The sequence below is a fragment of the Oryctolagus cuniculus genome, chromosome 6 (assembly GCF_051225735.1).
Source record: "Oryctolagus cuniculus isolate XC-2025 breed Fujian yellow rabbit chromosome 6, ASM5122573v1, whole genome shotgun sequence".
Lineage (NCBI taxonomy): Eukaryota > Metazoa > Chordata > Mammalia > Lagomorpha > Leporidae > Oryctolagus > Oryctolagus cuniculus.
Window position 1 is genome coordinate 69,220,609 of NC_142872.1, and position 24,276 is coordinate 69,244,884.

General features: G+C 53.5%; 2 protein-coding genes across 3 annotated transcripts in view; one reads left to right on the top strand and one right to left on the bottom strand.

The window, feature by feature from the left end:
- Positions 1-12,759, top strand: part of ADAMTS2 (ADAM metallopeptidase with thrombospondin type 1 motif 2) — a 225,565-nt gene extending 212,806 nt beyond the window's left edge. Inside the window, exons 17-22 of one of the 2 annotated variants that reach the window (XM_051833769.3) lie at positions 524-683; positions 1,989-2,121; positions 2,916-3,123; positions 5,174-5,303; positions 5,683-5,769; positions 12,284-12,759. In XM_051833769.3, coding sequence (XP_051689729.3) covers positions 524-683; positions 1,989-2,121; positions 2,916-3,123; positions 5,174-5,303; positions 5,683-5,769; positions 12,284-12,741 — 1,176 coding nt within the window. In that variant the 3' untranslated portion in view covers positions 12,742-12,759. The remainder of the gene's footprint in view (positions 1-523; positions 684-1,988; positions 2,122-2,915; positions 3,124-5,173; positions 5,304-5,682; positions 5,770-12,283) is intronic. The other variant, XM_051833770.3, reaches the window with a different exon arrangement.
- Positions 12,760-13,872: 1,113 nt separating this feature from the next.
- The window catches only part of ZNF354C (zinc finger protein 354C), a 31,697-nt gene continuing 21,293 nt past the window's right edge, over positions 13,873-24,276 (bottom strand). The window contains exon 5 of the mRNA XM_070076527.2: positions 13,873-14,047. Within this exon, the coding sequence (XP_069932628.2) occupies positions 14,010-14,047 (38 nt within the window). The 3' untranslated portion in view covers positions 13,873-14,009. The remainder of the gene's footprint in view (positions 14,048-24,276) is intronic.

The following is a 24,276-nucleotide window of genomic DNA, read 5'->3' on the forward strand; positions in this document are numbered from 1 at the left end:
CTCCCTAAACATTACCTGTAAGCCACATGTGGGCATGCACAGAGCGGTGGACAGTTTGAGTCTGCTGCCAGGCACCTGCAGGTGTGGTGCATCTACTTGCTGCTCTGTCTTCCTGCTGCAGTTCCCACGAGGCAACAAGCACCCTTCAGGCAGTCTGCTTAGGGTCCCAAAGTTGCGTGTTTGTGTGCTTTGGTGAGGGGTGACTTTCCTGTTGCAAGCGGCCACTCAGGTGCCAAGGTGCTGCCTTGTGGCCCGGAGTCCGAGCAGACTGTGGTATGTCTCGCTGGCACTGGTGTCTCACAGGCACTGGTTACTCCGCTGCCAACCAAGTTCAATGTCAGTGCGTCACCAGTGGGCATTGAGCAAAGGGTCTGCACTCACGAAACAAGATGACGCTGACTGGTTGGTTGATAAAACTGTCCTGACCCAAGGCTCAGCGGAACCCAGCCTGGAGCTCAGGTTGCTGAACCAGCTGCCTCAGAGGGCACTCACAGCTGACCTGGGGGGTTTGGGGGGAGTGCAGGTGATCCCGGAGGGAGACGCCCGGGTCTCGCTGACGTACAAGTACATGATCCACGAAGACTCACTCAATGTGGATGACAACAACGTCCTGGAAGAGGACTCCATGGGCTACGAGTGGGCCCTCAAGAAGTGGTCTCCATGCTCCAAGCCCTGTGGTGGAGGTGAGATACGCAGGCGTCCACTGGAGGAGGAGCAGGGGGTAGGCCTGCGGCGGGAGCAGCAGCCCTGGGGGCGGGGCGGGGGCTTCCTGATCCATCAGTGCTCTCTGACTGTCAAGCTGAGGCCATGTGCCAAGTGCAAGAAGACTGGCTGCCATGGCCAGGGAGGATGGCCCATGGCAGTGACTTCCACCTGGGCTGGGAGGGGCAGTGGGCAGGTATCAGGGCAAATGCGGCCTGGCAGGAGGTTGAGGATGGAGACACCCCGAGAGGTCCTACCCTCCGGTTCATTCCGAAAAGCTTCCCAGACCTTCCTGGGGCAGGGCCAATGCAGAGGGCCCCCAGCTGGCCGTGACCTCAGAGTTCCTGCTTGGGTGGGAATAGGAGGTCCAGACACACAGGGAGCTCCTCGCAGCTTTGGGGGACCGGGTGAGTAGGAGGCAGGTGTGCAGGGTCCCACCGCTGGAGGACAAGGAGGCGCTCACCAAGGGATGGGGGGGGCCCACTCCCCAACACAGGCAGATGGAAGAGTCCTCCTCCAGGGCCCCCTCCATGAGATAGCACCTGTGGGCCCAGTACCCATCCCGTCCCTGCCTGGATCTCCCTGGCACATCCTGTTGCTGATCCCTTGTCTCGGGAACCTGTCCGCTGTTATATTCCCAGCCCCCCGGGGCCCTGTGTGTCCACCTGTCCACTCCAGACCTGCACAGCCCCCTCTGCTTTTGGAGTCAAAAGCAAACTTCCCTTGGTGAACCTGGAGGGCTTGATGCCTCCTCACCATCCTCTTGGTGCCTTCCACCAACCAGTGCCAGCCCCGCCCCCTCCGGGGCCACCTCCCGACACCCAGACCACTGACATTGCTGCTCTACCTTTCCTGCTGTGGGGGCTGGTGACATTGAAGTTGAGCAACACCCCAAGTCTCTGCCCAGGAGATGCCCACAGCACCCCTCCCCCTGCTGTGACAGTGGCAAGTGTTCCAGCTGTGGTCACGGATCCCAGAACCCCGGGAGAAGAGGTGCCCCCCTACTGGGAGCTGTTCTGTGAGCTGCAGTGGGAGGGGCTCAGGCCCTGTGCTCAGTGCTGAGCGGCTGCAGCCTCCTGCCAAGCCCTGGCCCCTGGTGAAGGGTTGGGGGAAGAGTACATCCTGTCTTAGCTGGCAGGAAGCCAGAGAGTAGGAGAGTGGCCAGGGTCTCCTCTTCCAGCTGCCCCACCCTGTACATCATCATAAGGGCAGGGAGGACGGGGCGGGGGGGGTTGGCTCTTCGTGGAGGTACCCCTCTGAGCCCCCAACCAGTTCTCTGTCCTCAGGGTCCCAGTTCACCAAGTATGGCTGCCGCCGGAGGCTGGACCACAAGATGGTGCACCGGGGCTTCTGCCACGCCCTCGTGAAACCCAAGCCCATCCGCAGGGCGTGCAACCAGCAGGAGTGCTCCCAGCCCGTGTGAGTGCCCACAGGTGCCCTGGAGGCATCCCCCAGCCCGGCCCAGGGTCCTCCTTGGGGGAAGGAGGCCAGAGGCCTCCCGGGAAAGGCCATATGGGATGTGGAGCTCCAGGTTCCAGACCTGACCCTCCCAAGGCATTTGATGGGCTCTCTGGGGTTTTGGGTGGCACAGCTCAGCTTCAGATCTGCTAAGCTGAAACAGTAATGTGCAACTTAGAGATGACATTTGTGGGGAAACTGAGGCCGCGTAAGACCAGCCTGGCTCCAGTGCTGTGTAAGATGGTCCCTAAGCAGCAGCTTTGCTCCTCAGACCCCGAGGCTTGGTCGGGCTGCATTTCTGGGCCCAGGCTCCCTTGGCAGGGCCCTGCTTAGTAAGGTGGGAGGTATGCTGAAGGCAGGTGCGGAGACAGAGCTATGCAGAGAGGCAGGGATGTGCAGAGAGAGACCGGCTGCTCTCCAGCTCAGCCCAGAGGGCTTGCGATAGCAGCAGCGGCTGAGGCCCTGGGGCAGGGCCGGGGTCTGAGGAGGTGTGGGAGGCTGTCAGAGCCCCTTCGCTCTGCCTTCTCCACAGCAGTCCCGTGTCCCCTGGGTCTCCAGTGACAGGCACCCTTGAGACTCATCCTCCAAAGGATCTGGGGCCGTAGTGCCTCCTCTGTCAGGCCTGGGCGGCTGGCAGCTTTGCAGCAAGAGGAAAGGCGTGCGTAGCAGGAGATCGGGCCGCCCTCTCTCTGGTCTGTGTCCAGCTAGGCTGCAGCCCAGGGGGCAACTGACCCGGCCTGCTCTGCCCCCGGCAGGTGGGTCACGGGTGAATGGGAGCCGTGCAGTCAGAGCTGCGGGCGGACAGGCATGCAGGTGCGCCCCGTGCGCTGCGTCCAGCCGCTGCACAACAATACCACACGCTCTGTGCACACCAAACACTGCAATGACAACCGGCCCGAGAGCCGCCGCGCCTGCAACCGTGAGCTGTGCCCTGGTCGGTGGCGTGCGGGCCCCTGGTCCCAGGTAAGCCTCCGCAGGCCGTGTCCCGTGGGGTTTGGGGCACCAGTGGGCAGCATGAGGAATGTGTGTGATCACTGCGCTAGGGAAGGCTCCTGGGTGCTACTGGGGTCTGGAATCCCAGGAAACTGAGGGTGCAATCCAGTGTTCAGGGCCCCCGAGAACTGGGCCCCAGGTCTCAGAAGGCCAGCCACGCCCACAGGAAGGGAGATGAGAAGGGGAAGGGCTGGAAAGAGTAATGAGGGTGGGTGGATGGGCTAGAGGTATGCTCTGGACAGAGGCTGGGGCTGAGCTTCGGCCAAGGCCACGCCAGCCAGCGCGGACTGCCAGCGCACTGGGGGGCCCCAAGGCCAGCCTTGGGCCCTGTGATCCACTACAACTCACACTCAGATGTTGGGTGCACCAAAATTAACTCATACTTTAAGTTCCATTTCCCATTTACTTTCTGAAGAGCCCTTGTCATTCTTGCAGCAGTCAGGTATGACATCATGGGTGGAGCCTGGGAGTCTGGGGTGATGCCCCACCCCCAACCCCCTGCCCTGGCCCCAGAGGGAAAGCAGGGGTTTGCCATGAAAAATGCCTTGCTGGTATAACCTTCAGGACAAACTGCAAAAGCAAGGCCCTTCCCTGCCCAGGAACCCCTTGGGGCCGGTCCAGAGTACAGGCCTCTCGGGACTGTGCAGGGCGTGAGCAGCCCAGGCCTGTGCCCTTCCCACACCTGTGGCCGGTTCCCAGCAAGGAGAGGCGGAACGGGTGTGGTGAGTGAGGGCACTCTTGATGGAGCCTCTGAGCCTGAAGAAAAGGCAGGGCAGCTGCCCAAGCCTCCTGGGCTTGGTCAGAGATCTCCCAGCAGCCCCCAACACACAGCAGCTCCCCGGGGCCCTCTGGCCTCCTACAGCATGCGATATGTACAAGAGGCTTCAAAAAGGTCATGGAAAATTCATGTTATGCAAAACATGTGCATGGATTTCTGAACTTTTACACCAAAGATTCCATCCACAAACTTTTTTTTAAAGAAAATGCATTATTTCAATAGTTTTATTTTTTGCACACTACACATTTACAAGTTTTATTGTTTATATTGATATGTTTTATAGATGGCTCTATTTGAAACATATGACTTTAACACTTTGATCAAATTTTAGTCTATTTTCCACTTACCCAAGGCTGTGCACTTTATAAAGAAAAGAATTTAAAAAAAATTGTATCTTTATCTAAAAGGTTGTTAAAGAGGGAGGGAGAGAGAGTGTTGTCCTATCCTGTGGTTCACTCCACAAATGGCCGTAACAGCCAGGGCTGGACCAGACCAAAGCCAGGAGCCTGGAATTACCATCTGCATCTCACATGTGGATGGCAGTGGCCTAAGTACTTGGGCCATATTGTTCTGCTTTCCCCCCACACACACTAGCAGGGAGCTGGCCTGAAAGTGGGGCAGCAAGGACTCAAACTGGCCATATGGGATGCCTGTGTTACAGGTGGTGGCTTAACCCGCTGTGCCACAACACCAAATCCAGAAAAGAGGTATATTCAGTGTACAGTTCTGGAAGCTCAAGGGCTGGGTGCCGGCATTAGCTCGACTCTGGTGAGGGCCTGAGCATGCGCAAGGTGGAGCAATCACATGACCAGACCAGAAAGCAGTAGAGAGATGGGGAGGGGCCAGCAGTGACTTCCCAATAAGCTCCACCTTTTAAAGGTGCCACCACCTTACATCACCACAGTGCACGTGACCCTTGGGGGATACCCCAAAACCATCTTCAAACTGTAGCAAGAGGCAGGGCTCTCCTTGAGAACACAGAAGTACCAGGTCCCATGCAGGCACTGCACATTTGTGTTTAACTCACAGTAGCTCAGAGACCGACCCATACATCCCCTCTTTGGAGCCCCAGGAGATGGGTGGCCAATGAGAGTAGGGCAAGCTCGGACCCTCACTCTGCCCCTGGGGCACACACTGCCTCCATGTGGCACATGCAGGGTGGGGTCCTGGGCTCCTCCAGCTCTTCCAGGCCCTGGGACCCCACATGGGATGTAAACCCTGACCAGTGATTCTCCCCTGCAGTGCTCCGTGACCTGTGGCAACGGCACCCAGGAGCGGCCAGTGCTCTGCCGCACCCCAGATGACAGCTTTGGCATCTGCCGGGAGGAGCGGCCAGAGACAGCCAGAATCTGCAGGCTCGGCCCCTGTCCACGTAAGACTTGATGGCCCTTGGCCTCCAGCGGGCAGCAGCAGAGGGCAAGGGGGGTGGGGGGGCATGTGTCAGGTGCACCTGCCCAGCTGGGAGGCAGGCGGGGATTCTCATTCCCACAGTGCTGCTCTGTTGTCTAAGCTCAGGGCTGGAGCCATGGGGTGGAGATGCATGCAGAGCAAGGTTTAGGTGAAGAGGCGGAGGGGAGACAGCAAGGCCTAGAGGAGTGGCATGAGCTGGGTGCGGGCAGGGCAGCTGGGGCCGCTTTGTCCCCAGGGGGGCCCCCTCCCCAGAAAGCCAGGGAACTATGGAGCTGCTCTGCCTGGGAGAGGGAGGACAGGGTCCCAGCCTGGTGCCCCAGCAGCCTTTCTCTTCTCTCCAGGAAACATCTCGGACCCCTCCAAGAAGAGCTACGTGGTTCAGTGGCTGTCCCGTCAGGACGGGGACGCGCCCGTGCCGAAGATCTCAAGTAACCGGCCCGTTTATAACTCTGCCTCTGCCCTCCAGTGCATGCCCTGCGCCCTGTGGAGCTTGCCTTGGGCTCCCCTCCTCTCTCTCTCTGGGAAGCTGCCCTGACTCTCCTTGAGCTCTCTCGGGTGAATCCTTTGCTCCCGGGCCTGTGTGCTCGGCGTTCTCCCGCGGAGCTTGTGCCTCCGGCTGCGAGCCAGGGCCAGCCTGGCAGAGGCATGGCCTGGGGCCCTGGCCTCTTGTCTGGGGGCCCGGGACCTGATTGGCGATGGCTTGTAAAGGGGCAAAGATCCGTCGTGGTGCTGGAGGGGCCAGAGGCCCAAGTGCGAATGTGACCACTTCGCCGCCGTGTGACTGCCTCGTGGGGCCACATCCCTCCAGGCTGAAGCTGCCGGCCGGAAGTCCAAGGGGAAGCCCGCCCTGCCCCCCTTGCAGATGCCGCCCGCCCGCCATGGAGGCGAGGCCAGAGGGGGCTCTGGGGCGTACGTTGTTTTTCCCTCACCGTGCCGGGTGACGGTGACCCAGCCCCGAGCTTCCGGCGGTGTCAGGGGCTTCCCGGCTGCCACTGCTGTTGCTGCTGCTGCTGTCCCTTTGCTGAGTGTGTCCCTCTGACTTGTGAAACCATGGCCTGCTTCCGTCCGGCCCTTGTGTCTAACTTACACAGCCCTGCCTCTATGCCCTGTCCTCTCAGGGGTCCGGGTCCAACAGAGGAGGCTTGGGGACCTGTCCCTCCAGTGGGACATCGGGGACACAGCACCGCTTCCATTCTCTGTCCATTTGCTCCGATGGCCTCTCCTCGTTGTGTGCACATGACCCTGACCCCGAGGTTGAGAGAGAGAAGTTGTCTGCTGTGGCTGTGCCTCACCTACCAGTGTGAACAACTACAGAATTACCTCAATTTTTATTGCTTTTTTGCTTAGAAAAAACTATGTAGAAAATGCCTTAAAGTTGAAGGATAACAGAATGGGCTGCTAACTCCAGCTTCAGAGGGTAGGAGGCAGGCAGGGAAGGTGTAGGGGAAGCCGGTCCAATTCGCCCACCTCTTGCCGAGGGTAAGATCCGAGCGCGGGCGGCGGCCTTGCGCCGGCCGCGGTGCACGCTGCGCATGCGCGCCCGCGTCTGAGACTCAGGCGCGCTCCTCAGTCCGTCTCCGCGGGGAGGGGGGTCCTACGCTGCTGCCCACCTGGCCAGTCGGCGCTGACTGTTGCGTGGAGCCTCCCTGGGGGGCTCCAACAGCGAGGCCTTACACCCAGAGGGTGACACACCTGGGCCCTTAGCCGTGACCAATGTAGCACTCCCGCCCCCCGGCCCCCCCCCCCCCACCTTCGTGTAATCCCGCGTTCCCGCTGGACCCCGCCGCCGCCGCCGCCGCCGCCCCCTCCTCCGGCACTAATTACTGTTATGTAAATAATCGGTGTGTAACCGCCTACTACTAATCCTCACGACTGTTAACTCCCAACTTTGACGAGGCAATGTGAGTGACCCGCGTGGCTGCGCAGGTGCAGTTGGGTCGGGGCATCGTGCTCTCTGTCTATATGCACTTTGGTTTATCAGGGATATTTTATTAGTGTTTTGTATGTATTTAATGACGTGTTCCATAGGTTCCATTGTTGTTGCTTTTCTGTTTCTTTTCTAACGAGACCACGTTAGCGTGTGCCAAAGTGACTGTGAAAATGACCCTTTCTTCTTACTGGTGATGGAAAGACTTCCTGTCATGCATCTCACAAATAAACTCAATAAACGTTCAGTGAAACTGGGTGCTTGGGCTTGGCAAGCCGATGGCTCCTTCTGTTCGCCGTCACGGCCGACCGTGTGGCGCTGATTATCCGGGTTCTGCCTCAGGTGCTGTCACTGCCCACCGTAGGCGTTCGGGGCATGTGCACCTGCGCAGGTACTTTTGGAAATAAGACAGCGGCCCTGCAGGCTCCATGTGGTTCTGAGTCTGGGTTGGCCCAGGCGGAAGGAGACCTTGCAGGGCTGTGTGGGTCCCCTGGGGTGGGGAACAGCAAGTCAGATGGCTTTTTGTCTTTGGGACCCACGCTGCTGGAGGAAAAGTGTGGGCTCCAGACCTTGGACCCAGTGCCTGGCACAGTTGTCAGCCTTGGGCTTCCTATTCAGGGAACCCACGTAAGGGGCTGGCCTAGCCCCAGGATAGCAAGTTGAGAGAAGGGCAGAGTGGCAGTGGCTGTCTCTGGGCACTGCTTGACGACAGTCACGGGCCTGTGTGTCTGCGTGTGCAAGTGTGAGTGTGTCTGTGCGTTGTGCATGCTTAGGGGTGCCCACCGCATCTCCTGAGCTCTGGCCTCAGTGGTCCCCAGACCTGCCTATTTTGCTACCTTCCTGACCCGGCTGTGCCAGGAAGGGTAAGGAAACATGGAGTAGCAGTGAGAAAGAAGGGCATGGACCATATGGCAGCATGGAAACGGCTTCCGGGCACAGGCCCCAGCTGCAGGGGTCCCTGCAGCCGGGGCGGCTTCAACTGCCCAGAACTCTGGTCGTGAATAGAAGGCACCATAGCTGGAGAGAAGCAGGGAGCTCCAGAGAAAACAGCGTGCGCCAGCCTGCATGCCGCTCAGTCTTCTCTTCCGGCAATGGGGCAGGAGTCATTTCCCCATGCAGCACCCCCCAGGCAGTGGCTTGAGCAGACGCCTGGCTGCCCAAGGGACATCCAAACTACCATGGGGGTACACAGAATGAAACAGTGGGCACCCCAACATTTGCCAAAGTGAGAGGGATGGGGATGATTTAGGGAGAGCACGGAGTGGTCTCTTCCTAATTCTCTTGACCCCGACGGCCTCAGTGGGGGTCTGGGGTAGCCCCCGCTGGTGCCAGTCTCAGCAGCTCTCTCACACCTGCTGGTCTGTCTCCAACTCAGAACTCTGCCCGCCCGAGTGCCTCCCCAGGATTTCAGGAAGTAATATTTGACTTGAAAGTGGACTTGAAATCTTTCTTGGTGTTCATGCTTAGGGTTACTTTTATATACTGCACTTGTTTTCCGTAAATGGCAGCGGTATCAGGCTGCCTTCAGAAATCAGTGTGAAGTGAAGAAGGGAGTGAAGTTGAGGGACGCTGCTCGGTGCATCCTGCTCACGCTGCTATTCAGAGATTGCCAAGACTGCGGGAGCGGCCCGACGACTTTCATTTAGGGAAAGCGTGTTTACTCCCGGTGTCTGTTGCGGTTCATTAGGGGGCAAAGCTGTGGGAAGCGGCTACGGCTGTAGATCGAGTGTCGTAAAGGCAGATACCATGGTCCAGCCCTTTGGAGGTGCGGTGTGCATTGTATTCCTGTTGGGGGCTTTCTGGTCAGTGAAACCACATCAGAGACACCGCCAGGGGCAGGGGCTTAGCTTCCTGGTTGTCAGAGACTTCAGTGTTTGATTCCTGGCTGTGACTTCTGACTCCAGCTTCCTACTAATGTAGACCCTGGGAGACAGCAGTGGTGGCTCAAGTGGCTGGGTCCCTGCCACTCATGCTGGGGACCTGGATTGAGCTCTCAGCTCCTGGCTTTGGCCTGGACCACCCCAGCTGTGGTGGGCATTTGGGGAATGAGCCAGCAGATGGCTCTTTCTCTCTGTCTCTGTCTCTCTCTCTCTCTCTCTCATAAATAAGTAATAAGCATTACATGATCCCTGCCGTGGAGTTTCAGGCATAGTTGGTGAGGAGCACAGCTGCCCCCGTGTCCACAGGGAGGGGTTAGGATCCGGGACCCCTACTGACACCAGAGTCTGCAGCTGCTTGAGTCCCTTATGCAAGACACAGGAGGGTTTGCACAGACCCTACAATCCTCCTGTGTACTCTGATCACCGCTAGATGACACAGAACCCCTAATAACCCCTAATACAGTGGAAAGGCCATGAAGATAGGTGCTACGCTGCATTGTTTAGGGCATCGTGACAGGAAAAAAATCGGTACCTGTTCAGTACCAATGCTGGTTTTCCCCAGTCATTTCCCATCTGCGGTTGTTGAATATCTAGATGCAGAACCTGTAGATACAGCGAGCCAACTGAATATCAGAATTTCCCTCCGCTGATATTAGCGTAGCCAAGCTCCCAGCCGGTGGGCTTCCCGTCACTCATGCACTCCCTGAGAGGGACGGGGCTGAGTGCCCCGGAAGGGTCCCGTGCAGTAAAGCCGTGGGAGGAGGCAGCCCCGCCTGTGGTGCGGCAGCCGAATGGGGACATTCACTCAGCGCCTTCCTTGTGTCCCGCTGTGTTGTCCCGCTGTGATCTTCAGACAGGGCTCAGCCAACCTCCTCCGTGAAGGGCCAGCTCATAAACATTTTTTTTTTTTTTTGCCAGGCAGAGTTAGTGAGAGAGAGAGAGAGAGAGAGAGAGAGGTCTTCCTTCTGTTGGTTCACCCCCCGCTCCCAAATGGCCGCTACGGCCGGAGCTACACCAATCTGAAGCCAGGAGCCAGGTGCTTCTCCTGGTCTCCCATGTGGGTGCAGGGCCCAAGCACTTGGGCCATCTCCACTGCCTTCCTGGGCCACAGCATAGAGCTGGACTGGAAGAGGAGCAACCGGGACAGAATCTGGCGCCCCAACCAGGACTAGAACCTGGGGGATTAGCCAAATGAGCCACGGCGCCGGCCAGCTCATAAACATTTTACACATCGGTGCCCAAGTGGTCTTCTGCTGTGGCTGCTTGATTCTGCTGCTGTGTCAAGACAGCAACCACAGGTGCTACCGTGAGTGGACTGGCTGTGTCCCAGTGAAGGCTTATCCAGACAAGCAGGTGCAGGTTGGCCCACAGGACCTCAGCTGGCCACGCCCTGTCCCAGGTGGATGTGATCCATGTTTTTCCGTTGTCTCAGGTGGGAGGGACGAGTAATACCAGTCTTGTTATTCATAGGCAGGAACAGGCGCAAAGGGCGGAGAGGGCGTTACCGGATGGCACCATCCCAGCTTGGCTCCACTGGGCTTGGCTCCTTTCCCATGTCCCAGCCACGGGGAGGAGGCCGCCCCCAACTGTTATCAGAAGCGTCTGGGGTGTTGCACAGGGCTGTGAGCAGGTGTTTGTGGCACGTGTGGCTCAGCTACTGCAGAAGGAGAAGGCGGGGGAGGGGGTCACGTCCCCTCCACCCCAGCTTTAAACAACAGCTTTGCCTCCGAGTCGTACCCTGGGCATGGGTGTAAGGCTTGCACTGAGGGAAGCCGCCTCCCAGCTCTGCGCTGCTGCCCAGGGGTCTGAGTCAGCTTCGCATCTGGCTCCTGGGGTCACCACTCTGCAGGCGGCTGGCTCCGGCCCACCCCCCCTTGCGGTGTGGGCACCATCGTGACCTCGGTGTTAGGAAGACGAGGGCTTTCTCTGGGCGGCCGCTCTGTGTTTGTCTTCTTCTCACGGTGGATCCTGCAGCCAGTTCAGCATACCACTGATTTTGGCAACTTGGAAGCTCAGAGCCAAAGCTGGGCCCACGCTGGGGCTGTGTGCCTCTGTGCCGTCTCCTTGCCTGTATCTTTTGCTGTTTTGAAATCCTGGCTCTCTCGGGCTTGGACACCCTCAGCTACTCATGTCCATGGTTTCATATTCGCCCCTTTCTGCATGCTTTCATTCACTGGGCTTGGCCTGGGGCGCTTCCCCTGGGAGCTGTCAGGAGAATGAAAACATCAGACACTTGCCTTTGGGGGGCAAAGTGCTGGGAAGACACAGCCCCATGAGACCATACGCTGGGGTAGGGGGCGGGTTTCATCTTCTGCAGTGGTCAGGCAAAGCCGGCCCGAGGAAGATGTCTTTCAGCTGAACCCGAAGGATGAGAGGAGGCATTTGGAGGAAGCAGGGTTGGAGAGGGGGTGGAAGAGGAGCCCTGCAGGTGCAAAGACCCTGTGGCCACAGGGAGCACAGCGCAGAGTGGGAGTCTGGCTCTGAAAGCAATGGCAGGCGATGCAGGAGTTTGAGGCAGGAGGGTGACAGGGTCACGCCTTCAGTTTGCAAGCAGCACAGCGAGGGGAGTAGGATGGCAGGATGAGAAGGGAGAAAGGCCAAGAGGCAGGGATAGAAGGGGGAGAGACAGAGGAGTGTGGACATGTTCAAGGACGTCTAAGAGACAGCTATGGCCTTGAAGGTGAGCGGACCAGGGGTGAGGGCGCAGAAGGTGTAAGCGGGCAGTAAAGCTGTGTGCTCCACGGTGCACTGGGCAGCACACGAGGCTGTGGGGTTCCCTGTAGGGTGTCAATGGTGACAATTTGACCAGGTGCCTTTCTTTACGGTGAGCCAGAGTCATTCTGTAAGAACAAACTGACCTCGTGTGTCTGTCTCCAACCTTGAGGAAAGATCTGGATTGGGCTGGGCCTCCCTGGCCGCACTCGGGGGGAGGGGGCGGGGGCAGGGCTCCAGGGGGGACTCCCTGGCTGCTGTCCCACCCACCCACACCTTCTGCATCAGCTCACTTGCCTCTGTGCTGTCTCTGGGCTCTGTCACACGCCTCCTCTTGCAAGCTGCACCCCGTGGGGGAACAGAGCCCCCGCCCCCACCCCCTTCTCTTGTCCTTTGGTTATTTGTTCCACTTGTGTCTTTCAGAAGGCCACTGCCAAGGTGACAAGTCAATGTTCTGTAAGATGGAAGTCTTGTCTCGCTACTGCTCCATCCCAGGCTACAACAAGCTGTGTTGCAAATCCTGCGACTTGTACAAAAACCTCAGCACCGTGGATGGCAGGCTAGAGCCACCGCCCGGGAAGCACAATGAGATCGAGGTGTTCATGCCTACCCTCCCGTCGCCCACTGTGCTCACAGAGCTGTCACCTGCACCGGTCACCCCGTCGGAGGCCCCTCTCAATGCCTCCGGCACCAATGCCACTGAGGATCAGCCAGAAGCCAACGCTGTCGATGCACCGTACAAAACCCACGGCCTGGAGGAGGAAGCCCAGCCGCCCAACCGAATCCCTCGACGCCCGAGCCCGTATGAAAAGACCAGGAACCGAAGGATCCAGGAGCTCATTGACGAGATCCGGAAGAAAGAGATGCTCGGAAAGTTCTAATAAAATGGAAAGATAGCATCCATCGCATTTTTGTTCTTGCTTGTAGAGATACTCCATGGGATAGCCAAGTCCTGTGTCGTGGAGATGAAGTCAAACTTCCTGACCAAAAAGAGAAAACAGAAAGGGAGGATGACCGGACGTACAGGCGTGGGCACGTGGTCCCCAAGTTAGAGTGTGTTTCCCAGCCCAGGGATTGCTGAGCTCCTGCAGAGGTTGTTGGGGGTGCAATGGAGAGGAGGGTGGTGGTTCCCCAGCCTCCGTCAGTGAGCGAGGGGAGGGCAGATGCGGGACTCAGAAAAAGAAATTGGCCCTAAAGTCGCTGAGCTGTGATTGACGATCTCCTTTCCTGGTGGTGACATGGGACAGTTGCTTCCAACCTCCAATGCTCAGCCCCTTGGGGACACCTGGGAGAAATGGTGATTTATTTACAAGCAGCCAATCACCAAGATGAGTACAATGGAGTAGAGGTTGTGAACGTTAAGGGCTGGGGGTAGGGGGAGGCAGGAGGAGTGTAATGGCAGTTAGGGACGGTGGCCTGCCTAGAGCCACACCCATCGTGAGCTGTGGCCATTGCTGCCACGTGAAGTGTGTGTCTCTCTTCTCCCCTAACCCTGGCCTTGCCGAATGATGTGCTTTTTCAGAAGCAGTTTAGATTGACATGGGAGGACTCTCAATCTTGAAAGGCCAACTGAAAATATTTTCAGAAAATCTTGGAGTCTCTAAGCATCTAGAGCCTCTGGTCTCCGGTCTTGGCTGTTTTGTTCATTACTGAAGGACTTAGGAAAGGTGACCTGACCTATTTGGTGCTCCCGCTGTACTGCATTTGTGGGCTATTTCTTCCCAAAAAAGCAACGCGAGCCCTGAAACTGGGGACTTGAGGACAGATTGGAACAGGGAGCAGCCCTGGGCCTCCTCGCCCTTGGCCTTGGTGGGCCTTGCTGGCCACCTCCCACTTGCTGGTGTGAGATCCTGTGTTCTCTAGCCAGCCTGGCCTCAGTCCCTCCCTCCCTACATGTATCAGAAGGATGGGGGGGGGTCCCATGCTCTGTTGGGAAAACCCTGCAAATAGTCTAAGGCGTGTGGCTCTCCCTTCTCAGAGGGGCTGGCGTGCTGTGACCAGGCACCAAGCCAAAGGCCTGCAGATCTTGGGCTCTGTGGGCACAGGTGTGCTCCCCGTCTCACCTCCATCCCCGCCCCGCCCTACCTCCGTCTCGGCAGTTCCTGCATCCCACAGGAGGCAGGCAGGGCTTGCTTCATCTATTGCTCTTTCAAACTTGAACATCCGTGTTGTCTGCAGAACGGTGTTCTGTGGGCAAGATACGGATGGGAGCTGTAGGAGGAAGGCAGCAGGGGTGGGGGGCGGGAGGGAGGGGCTAATTTTACCTCTGGCCTCACTGATATCTTGCAAACATGCAGTTTAACTCCCCCAGATTACAAGCCCCAGGAGTCCGTGAGCTCCTAAACTGGGCCAACTAACAAATAATTCTTAAGCTTTCTGTGTTGGGGCAAAGGTCTAGAGGCTTTGCCTTCTCACCCATCATAGATCTTCCAGAAGTCTTCCTTGTTACGTCCCCATTAGATGGATGGGAACACTGAGGCTCAGGATAATACAATGGCCACTTTCTATTGAGCTTTGAGGTGCTGAATACATTTGTCTGAATCTGCATGTGTGGGTGTGTCCGTGTGCAGGGTCCGAGAACCACACGAAGGGTGTAGGAACCAGCTAGAGTGGTATCTGGGACGATGCTGAACGTCCCGACTGGATGATAACTGCCTTCCCCATGTCCTCCGCCGCCGCCCAGCCTGTCTCGTCCCCTCAGCCACCACTGCCCACACCTGCCTGTACACTGCAGTCACTTTTTCACGTGCCAGTGTCTCCCAACCACCTGGAGGAAACCTTTCTGAATCTCTCCCCTGCTTTAAAGTGCTTCTAAAATCCTGCCATTTTAGAACCGGGGCACAGAGCCCACGGCTTGTCCTCTTTCGTGGTGCTACTCACAGCCTGAAAGACTGGACATTGCTGGTGCAGGTCTGTCCTGGAATACAGAGGAAGCTCGGGGCAAGTGCTTGCCAGAGAGGGGATGGGAACACTCCCCTCCAGATGCGGGGAGCCAGGCTTCGTGGGGCGGCCCCAGGTGGGACATCCCCTAGGTAACCACCTCTCCTTGGTTGAAGAGACAAAGATGCCCTTTGGGAACCGGAGGCCAGCGTGGCTGTGGCCACACACGCTATCCCCAGTGCCTTGGGCCAGGGAGTCACAGGGTTCCCTGGAGCTTGGTGGTCCCCAGAGGTCTGTGTGTTTGCTGGGCTCTGGGGAGCTGCAATTCTCCCCGGGAGCGCAGGGCTGCTTGGAGAAGTGGCATGGAACAGGCCTGCATGTTCAGAAGCAGCTGCCGGGTCTGAGGGCTGGGGGGGGGGGGGGGGCAGGCGCGGGGGTGGGAGCAGGAGGACGTCTTCCAGTTGGGGTTTCTAGGACTGGGTTGAGACCTAGGCTGTTGGACGCACGGGACACCCCGACGTGGTGCCTGAGTCACTTCTCACGCAGACTGTGCTGGATTTCTGGGACCTAGCCCTCCTGATATTTCCTGTATTAGCCTCTGTTTGTATCTTCAGAGTTTCTGTTTGAGTATAGAAATGGTGCTCAACAGCAGTGTCTGTGTCAGCTGAAGCATCAGGGCTGTTTACTCCTGTGCGACGGGTGGCCGCTATGCTGAATTGAGGTGCTGAACTCAAATCACAGAACTCTAGCTTAACTGCTAACAGCCATCAGTACCTTTTTGTTCTGTGTAGTGAAATCTGACGCCTTACTTTGATAAGTTATTAAAGTTAAAATGTCTGTTTTGCAACTCACGTCTGTGTCTGTTCCTTTGCCTACACACGCCCCTCCCCCCAGCCTGAGCTTGGCCACAAACCTGAGGATATACTGCCTTCCTTAGGCAGCACTGGGGAGTGCCTGCCGGCCGTGGCTGCTCCAGCCAGGAGGGCAAGAGGCACCCAGAGGCTCTGTTTCTCTCCCAGCATCCCACACAGTCAGTTCCCCAAGCGACAGGAAGCCGCCAGCTGCACCTTAGGTTTAGGACAGAGATGGAGACTCTGCACGCATTGCCTCCCCTCCTCCCCGTCCCACCCTCCCCGACCCCCATCACAGCTCTTCCCTCCTAGGATTAGGTTTCCAGGAAAAAATACTAGATGCTGAGTTAATTTGTATTTCAGAGGAACAATGAACACTTTTGCCACATAAAAAACGGGGCTTACTTATACGAAAAAATCCTTCTCTGGAATTCAAGTTTAACTGAGAGTCTTATATCTTTATTTGCTAAATTTGGTCATCCAACCTATAATCAGTACACTGTACGTGGAAAGAGCCGCATTCTCCATGGTGCCCTTGATAGGACCAGGTGTTGGGGGAGGCTAGGGGTGGACAAGGAAGAGCCTTCTGCTAAGACCCTTCTGTGAGTATTCCACAGATGCTTTTCAAGAACATGCAACGGATTCTCCACGTGCCTGTTAGATTGTTTCCAAATATTTTGCTTCTTGATTTTTTTGTCTTCTCATTCTGATAACTTGACAGAAGGTTGTTTGCTTACTCCCACTGATTGTTGATATTCTACTGTTTCTCCTATTTCAACTCAAGCTTCATCTGTTTTCCCCACCATGGAAAAATGAGTTGTTTTACTATTTTGAGGCCGTAGGTAGGAAAGCAGAGAGATTCCCAATAGCTCTCACCTTTTTGGTGACATCATTCTTTTACCTTTATGAGTTGGCCAATTTGATTTCCAGAAATAGTTTGTCTTGAGGCTTCCCTCTGACAGTGAGGCTTTTTTTTGGTGAGCTGTCCCAGGATAATAATTTCTATTCCTTTACTTTCAACTTTTCTATGTTCTTTGTGTCCTACTTGTACCTTGTGAACATACTTTTTTGGCACATTAGTCTAACATTTTTTATCTCTTAGTTGGACCACCTAGTTCACGGCTCTTCTGCTGGTCTCCATTGGTCCTGACTGCTCTGCGCTCTTCTCTTTCTTGCCTTCCTCTAGGTCGAGTGCTTTTCCATCCCACTTGAACCTGCCCTTAGCTTTGAAGCTGCATACTGCTTCTCCTTTAATAAGTCTTCAAGAAATTTCAACATGCAGTCTCGATCTATCAAAATGTTATTACTCTCAAGTTGAACCTTTTCAAACAAGGCAAAGTCTTAGAACAGTGCTCTCAAACTCTCACTTTTCGTCTCATCGTGGACAAATAAATAATGAAATAAAAAGGCAAAGATGTACACATTGGTTTTGAGATATAATAAACATGCAACAAACTGTACATGTTTAGGTGCATAATTTGTTAAGTTTTGGAATATGAGGGGGGTTCAAAAGACTCATGAAGAAATCGTTAAGATACAAATAAAAATATAAGCTTTATTCTTCAATGTAAGCACAGTCAAGTTCAATATACTTTTCTAAGTCATTATCAGTCATTTAGTTCGTCCCCAAAGAACAAAGGGGCCTGGGAATTTCACCATGTCATCGCAGTCCTGTTTACATTGTTCACTATGAAGAAAAAGTGGGTGCCTTTTAAAGGTTTTTACATTACAGGGGGAGATGCAGTCAGAAGCAGAAGGTCCTATTCTCCATCAGAACACTGCCCTTGTTTGATGTGAGCAGGAGCACCGTCGTGGAGGGGAAGACTCTGGTGCAGCTTTCTAAGGTGTTCTGTTAAAGCTCTGCTGACTCTCACGTTACTGTTCTCCAACCCTCTAGAAAGTAAACAAGCAAAATGCCTCGAGCATCCCCCAACCCTGCTGCTGCAGTCTCTGCTCTTGACTCGTCTGCTTTTGCAGGCCACTTCCCCCCTTGGCAGCCACGACTTTGTGCTTTGCCTTCAGGATTCTACCAGAATGCTGTCTCATGTCCTGGTACAATTCTTCAAAGAAATGCTTCAGCATCTTGATCCCACTTCTTTAAAACTGATCCCACTTCTTTAAAATTTCCACTGAAAGCCCTGCTTTTGTCTGCAGTACAATTTTGATACCCACTGCACAGAGTTTGCTCCTCTTTGATTTTTCAATCACAGTTATGTCAGCTGAACCATGAGGTGTCCTACAGCACTGACAACTGTTTCTGCTGTTAATCATCGGTCCTCCTCAATTAGGGCACAAACAGGATAATTTTTTTTCTCTTAAATTGATGTGGATGGTCTACTGCTGCTGGCTTCATCTTTCACATCATCTTGGTCCTTTTTTTTTTTAATTGATTTATTTGAATGTCAAAGCTCCAGAGAGAGGGAGACACACACACACACACACACAATGCATCCACAGGTTCACTCCCCAAATGGTTGCCACAATGGCCAGGACTGAGCCAGGCTGAAGCCAGGAGCCAGGAGCTTCATCTGGGTCTCCCACATTGGTGCAGGGGCCCAAATACTTGGGCCATCTTCTGCTGCTTTTCCCAGCTTATCTAAGCAGGGAGCTGGATCAGAAGTGGAGCAGCCGGGACATGAACTGGCACCCACATGGGATGCCAGCATCCCAGGCAGCAGCTTTACCTGCTATGTGTGGGGAGCAACCCGGACTGGACTGAGTTACTGGAATTAAGACTTATTCTATGCATCTGCTCTCCCACAATATGGTGCTGAGAAGGGAGAAACAGCTTCTACACAGCTGCCTCCGGTTCAACCAATAAACTGTAGGACCTACTCCTGATTGGAGGAGAGCAGCGTACTCGGCGTGTGGGTAGCAGAGTTGGGATTGGCGGAAGAGGACTATAAAGGAGGAGAGAGACAACATGCACCAGGAACATCTAAGGGGAACATCTAAGGGAACACCTGTGCAGCCCCCGAGAGAGCCGGCCGGCGGTGTGCCGCTCCCCTGCGGAAGTGGGGAATGTGGCAGGGGGAACTGCCCTTCCACGGAGGTGGAAGGGACGGCAGCCAACCCGGGAAGAACCAGCAGCAAACCCGGGGAGGGCCGAGCAGACAAAAGAACAGCGCAGGGTCTTGTGTCGTTCCTCCACGAAGAGGGGGAGCAACATAATGGTGCCGTGACTCGGATCGGAAACCTAGGAGGGATAGGAAACCTAGGAGGGAAGAAGTGGAAAATACCGGAGAGAGAGACTAGCAAAGAGCCTACGGGAAAGCTGGACAGAAAAGGTGCCGGAAGAAGCTATTGAAAGCCTAGGCATAGACTCGGATACGGACTGTGGGAAAGAAGTTAGGATTGAAAGCGAAAGTGAAAGCTTTCATAGACTCGGATGCGGACTATGGCAGGGAAGCTAGGAGATTGAAAGCGAAAGTGAAACCTGGAGGAGGCTTGGACTCGGATATGGACTGTGGGGAGAAGCCAGGAGAAATGAGAGGAATATTGTTGGAAGAAAACTTAAGGAAACATACCGGTAGAGAAAAATGTTAGGGAGGATGAAGCCGCGAGTGCAGGCCGAGGCGGAGACGTAAGCCACCTTGGAATTCTTCAAGTCACCCTGGGGAGCAAGAGGCGAAGATCTGGAACCAGAGGCAGAGACGTGGGCCGCCAGGTTGGAATTCGCCAGGTTAGTCCGGGGAACTTGGATTGAATGCTAGTGGCGGAGACGTAAGCTACGCTGTGTGACTCGTGGAAGCCGCCGCGTGCAGAGAGAGCACGGGGCGTGAATAGATAGGGAACGCGGGGCTGGCGCGAGGCCGTGGTGCGGACGCGAAGGGCGTGGAGACCACGGAGCGCGCGAAGCCAAGCTGCGCAAAGCCGGGAAGCCGTGCAGATGAGAGAGGCGCGGGCTGAAGCGGCTCAGAGCCGGGAAGCCGCCGAGAAGTAGCCTCGGGGCGGGTGCCGGGAAGCCGCAGGGATAAGAGAAACAGAAGTCTAGAAGTGAAATGAGAGAAATAGGAATGCTGGTAGATAGAAGTAAAATAGGAGAAATAGGAATGCCCGGAGATAGAGAAATAGAGAAAGGCCTCCCCACAACACAGCAATGAGAGAGCTTGGATTCGGTCTGCCTGATTAGGACGATAAGCACCTGCGGGCGGCTAGCAGCTTATGCACTGCAGGTCACCGAAGACAGGCACGAATTAACACCAATAAGTCTCCCCACAATATGGCAATGAGAAGGCTTGGGTTCGGTTTGCCTGATAGGACTTGTAAGCACCTGCAGGCAGTTCTAGCAGAGTAGAGCATGCGCTGCAGGGCACCGAACACAGGCATGCATCAGCGCCTAAAAACCTCCTCACAACATGGCAAAGAGAGGACCCGGATTCGGTTTGCCTGATTGGTAGGCTTGTAAGAACCTGTGGGCAACTCTAGCAAGCAGAGCAGAGTGTGTGCCGCGGGGCACTGAAGACAGGCGCGTATCAATGCCAAAAATAAAAAGAAAGTGGGATCTGTGGGGAGCAACCCGGACTGGACTGAGTTACTGGAATTAAGACTTATTCTATGCATCTGCTCTCCCACAATATGGTGCTGAGAAGGGAGAAACAGCTTCTACACAGCTGCCTCCGGTTCAACCAATAAACTGTAGGACCTACTCCTGATTGGAGGAGAGCAGCGTACTCGGCGTGTGGGTAGCAGAGTTGGGATTGGCGGAAGAGGACTATAAAGGAGGAGAGAGACAACATGCACCAGGAACATCTAAGGGGAACATCTAAGGGAACACCTGTGCAGCCCCCGAGAGAGTCGGCCGGCGGTGTGCCGCTCCCTTGCGGAAGTGGGGAATGTGGCAGGGGGAACCGCCCTTCCACGGAGGTGGAAGGGACGGCAGCCAACCCGGGAAGAACCAGCAGCAAACCCGGGGAGGGCCGAGCAGACAAAAGAACAGCGCAGGGTCTTGTGTCGTTCCTCCACGAAGAGGGGGAGCGACACTATGCCACAATGCTGGCCTCATCTTTTTCCTTCTTAAAATGAACTCTCCATTTGCGAACTGCTGATTTATTGGAGGCATTGTTTCTGTAAACTTTTTGCAGGGCATCAAGGATTTCAGTATTCTTCCACTCGAGCTTCACCATAAACCTGGTGACTGTACTTGCTTTGATTTTAGAATTCATTTTGCTCTGATCGCAGCTCTTCAAGCTGATGTCTTCTCGCTTCTTAGTGCCTCAAACTAGATCCTCTTCAGATCCTCTTCCATTAGTATAAGTTTATTTTGGTGCAAAACACCCAAGATCCATGCATAGTTTTTTATAATACAGTTTCCAGGAACTATTTGAAGATTTTGTATCCCACACCTTGCACAAAAATTAACTGAAGGTGTATCCTAGGTTTAATTGTAAAACATATAATCATAAAACTCCCAGAACAGGAGAAAGTTTTACATTATTGTGTTAGACAAAGATTTCCTAGATACGCTCTATAAAATTTTTCTTCCAAACTTGTGGACTTCTGCTATCAGCCCCACCTTGCCATAGGGCACAACACAGTTTTGTTTTGGAAGGATGCTTACTGTCAGTCATTATAAAAAGCTCTCTGGAACTTACATGTATAATATATATTTCTGAACTTATGTGGCTATTATATCTGAATAAAGTAGTATTACTTTAGCTTTACCAAAGATATTTTTAAAAACGAAATGTAGGGGGCCGGTGCTGTGACGAGGCGGGTAAAGCTGCTGCCTGCAGTGCCAGCATCCCATATGGACACCGGTTTAAATCCCAGCTGTTCCACTTCTGATCCAGCTCTCTGCTATGGCCTGGAGAACAGTAGAAGATGGCCCAAGTGCTTGTGCCCCTGCACCCTCGTGGGAGATCTGGAAGAAGCTCCTGGCTCCTGGCTTTGGATAAGCCCAGCTCCAGCTGTTGCCACCAGTTGGGCAGTGAACCAGTGGATGGAAGACCTCTCTCTCTGCCTTTCCTTTTCTATGTAACTCTGCCTTTCAAATAAATAAATAAATCTTTTTAAAAAAATGAAATGTAAAGCCACATAACTGATATCTGCAAATCATTTAATTGACAAGGGACTTGTTTACAGATCATAGAACTCTTGAATCCAAGCACTAAAGAAAAACTCCAAAAATGGGCAAGATATATCATTAAGAAGATGTACAGAAGGCAAATGTTGGGGAAAGATGACCAAAATCACTATTAGTTATTAGAGAACTGCTTTTTAAAACCACAGTGAGACACCATTAGTAATCTATTAGTATGATTAAAATGAAAAACAAGAGGCCAGCCTTGTGGTGCAGCAGGTTAAGCCACCACTTGTAATGCCAACATCCTATCTGAGTATTGGTTTGAGTCACGGCTACCCCACTTCTCATCTAAGTGGAGGTGCTAAGGCACTTGGGAAGGCAATGGAGGATAGCTCAAGTACTTGGGCGCCTGCCAGCCATATGTGAGATCAGACGGAGGTTCTGGTTCCGAAATTTGGCCTGGCCCAGCCCTGGCCATTGTGGCCACTTGGGGAATAAACCAGCAGATAGATCGTCTTGCTCTCTGCCTCTCAATAAATAAATAAATCTTTTTTTTTTTTTAAAGGCAGAAAGTGTTGGGGGGGGCAGAGAGAGAGAGAGAGAGAGAGAGAGCTTCCATCCGCTGGTTCACTCCCCAAATGGCCACAATGGCCAGAGCTAGGCTGATCTGAAGACAGATGCCAGGAGCTTCTTCCAGGTGTCCCACATGAGTGCTGGGGCCCAAACACTTGGGATATCTTCCACTACCTTTTCAGACTATCAGCAGGAAGCTGTATCAAAGTGGAGCAGCCAGGACTCAAACCAGCACCCATGTGGGATGCCAGCACTGCAGAGGTTTAACCTACTGCACCACAGCACCAGCCCCTAAATAAATATTCTTTAAAAATAAGCAAGATAATCAAACCTTGATGATAACAAATCTGGGAAAGATGTGGAGCAGTGGGAACTCACACTGCTCAACAATGCAAAATGGGCTGACCACTTGGACAAACACTGGCAGCTTTCTATAGTTAAGCATTCACTTTTCAAGTGACCCATCAATCTTGCTGGGGACTTAACCAATAAAAAAATGTATTTGTGTAGATACATACACAGAAGAGTCAACATCTGTGGGACAATTACAAAGGATTGATAGACAATGGGAATATAAGAAAAAAGAAGAAACAATTGTAGTACTGATGGCCCAGGGACCAGCACTGTGGTGTAGTGGGTAGAGCTGCTGCCTGTGATGCTGGCATTCCATATGGGCACCAGTGGCTCCACTTTTGATCCAACTCCTTGCTAATGGTCTGGGAAAAGCAGAGGTAGATGGCCCAAGTGCTTGGGACCCTGCACCCAAGGTGGGAGACCTGGAAGCTCCTGGCTTCTGCCAGCCCAGCCCTGGCCATTGGTGCCACCTGGGGTGAATTGGCGGATGGAAGACTCTTCTGTCTTTTCTCCTCTCTCTGTAGCTCTTCAAATAAATAAATCTTAAAAAAAAAGATGACCCAAATTCTTGCAAAATCAAATGACACCAAAGCACAGATCAAGTGAGCACAGAGAATACCAAGACAGATGAATATAAAAAAAATCTACATGTAGGCACAGCATATTCAAATTGGAGAAAACCAATGAAAAAGAAACAATCTTTAAAGATGCCAGAGGAGGCTCAAACTACCTTATAGAAGCACAATAAGCATTGCATCAGCCCTCACCAGAAAGCATGAAGGAAGATTTTTGCATATTGACCATAGAATGTGAGGCCTTACTAAATTCCTTAGTTCTAAGAGCATCTTTGTTGATGCCTTGGGATCTTCCAAGTGGACAATCATGCCATCTGTGAAGAGAGACCATTTTGTTTCTTCCTAATATGAATGTCTTATTTTCTTCTCTTGCCTGAGTGCACTGAGGACTTCTCATATGATGCTGAACAGGAGGGGTAAGTGGACATCTGCATCTCGTTCCTGATTTTAACAGCATCTAGTTTATCATCAGTAAGCATGATGTCGTTGTGGATTTTTGGTAGATGCCCTTCATTAGGCTTGCTTTTATTTCTAATGGTCTGAGTCTTTATCATAAATGAGCATTTGATTTTATCAACTGTTTTTTTTCTACCTCAATTGCAATGATCAAGTATCCTTTTTCACGTATTGTTTGAATACGTATTATTAGTCCTCAAGTTCACTCACTGTTCTATCATCTCCATCCTGTTATGAGCCTTCTAATGATTTTTTGTCGATTTTGTTATTGTATTTAATTCTAAAATTTCTATTTAATTCCTTTTTAAATATTATCCTGTTGAAAATTTTGACATTTCCAATCATTTCTGGAATGATCACACTTTTTGAAATACTATCATATTTGAAAATATTTTGTTTCGTAATTCCAACCTCTGTGTCATCTTGGGGTCAGTGTCCATTGTCTCTTTTCTTACCAATTGTTGAAATTTTCCTGGTTTGTATTTTTCATGTAATTGCTGCACTGCATCTTACACATTTTGAATGAAATTCTGGGTATTTAGTTCTTAGAGAAAATGTTTTCTCAGCAGGCTGTTTACCTGCAATTTTAGGTTGTGGTCACCAGTTCCACTCCACCTGCTGTGGGCAGTGCTCCCAGAGTCAGTTTTCTCAGTATTTACAGTGCTAATTGGATCTATCCTACACGGCCAAAATCAAACCTAA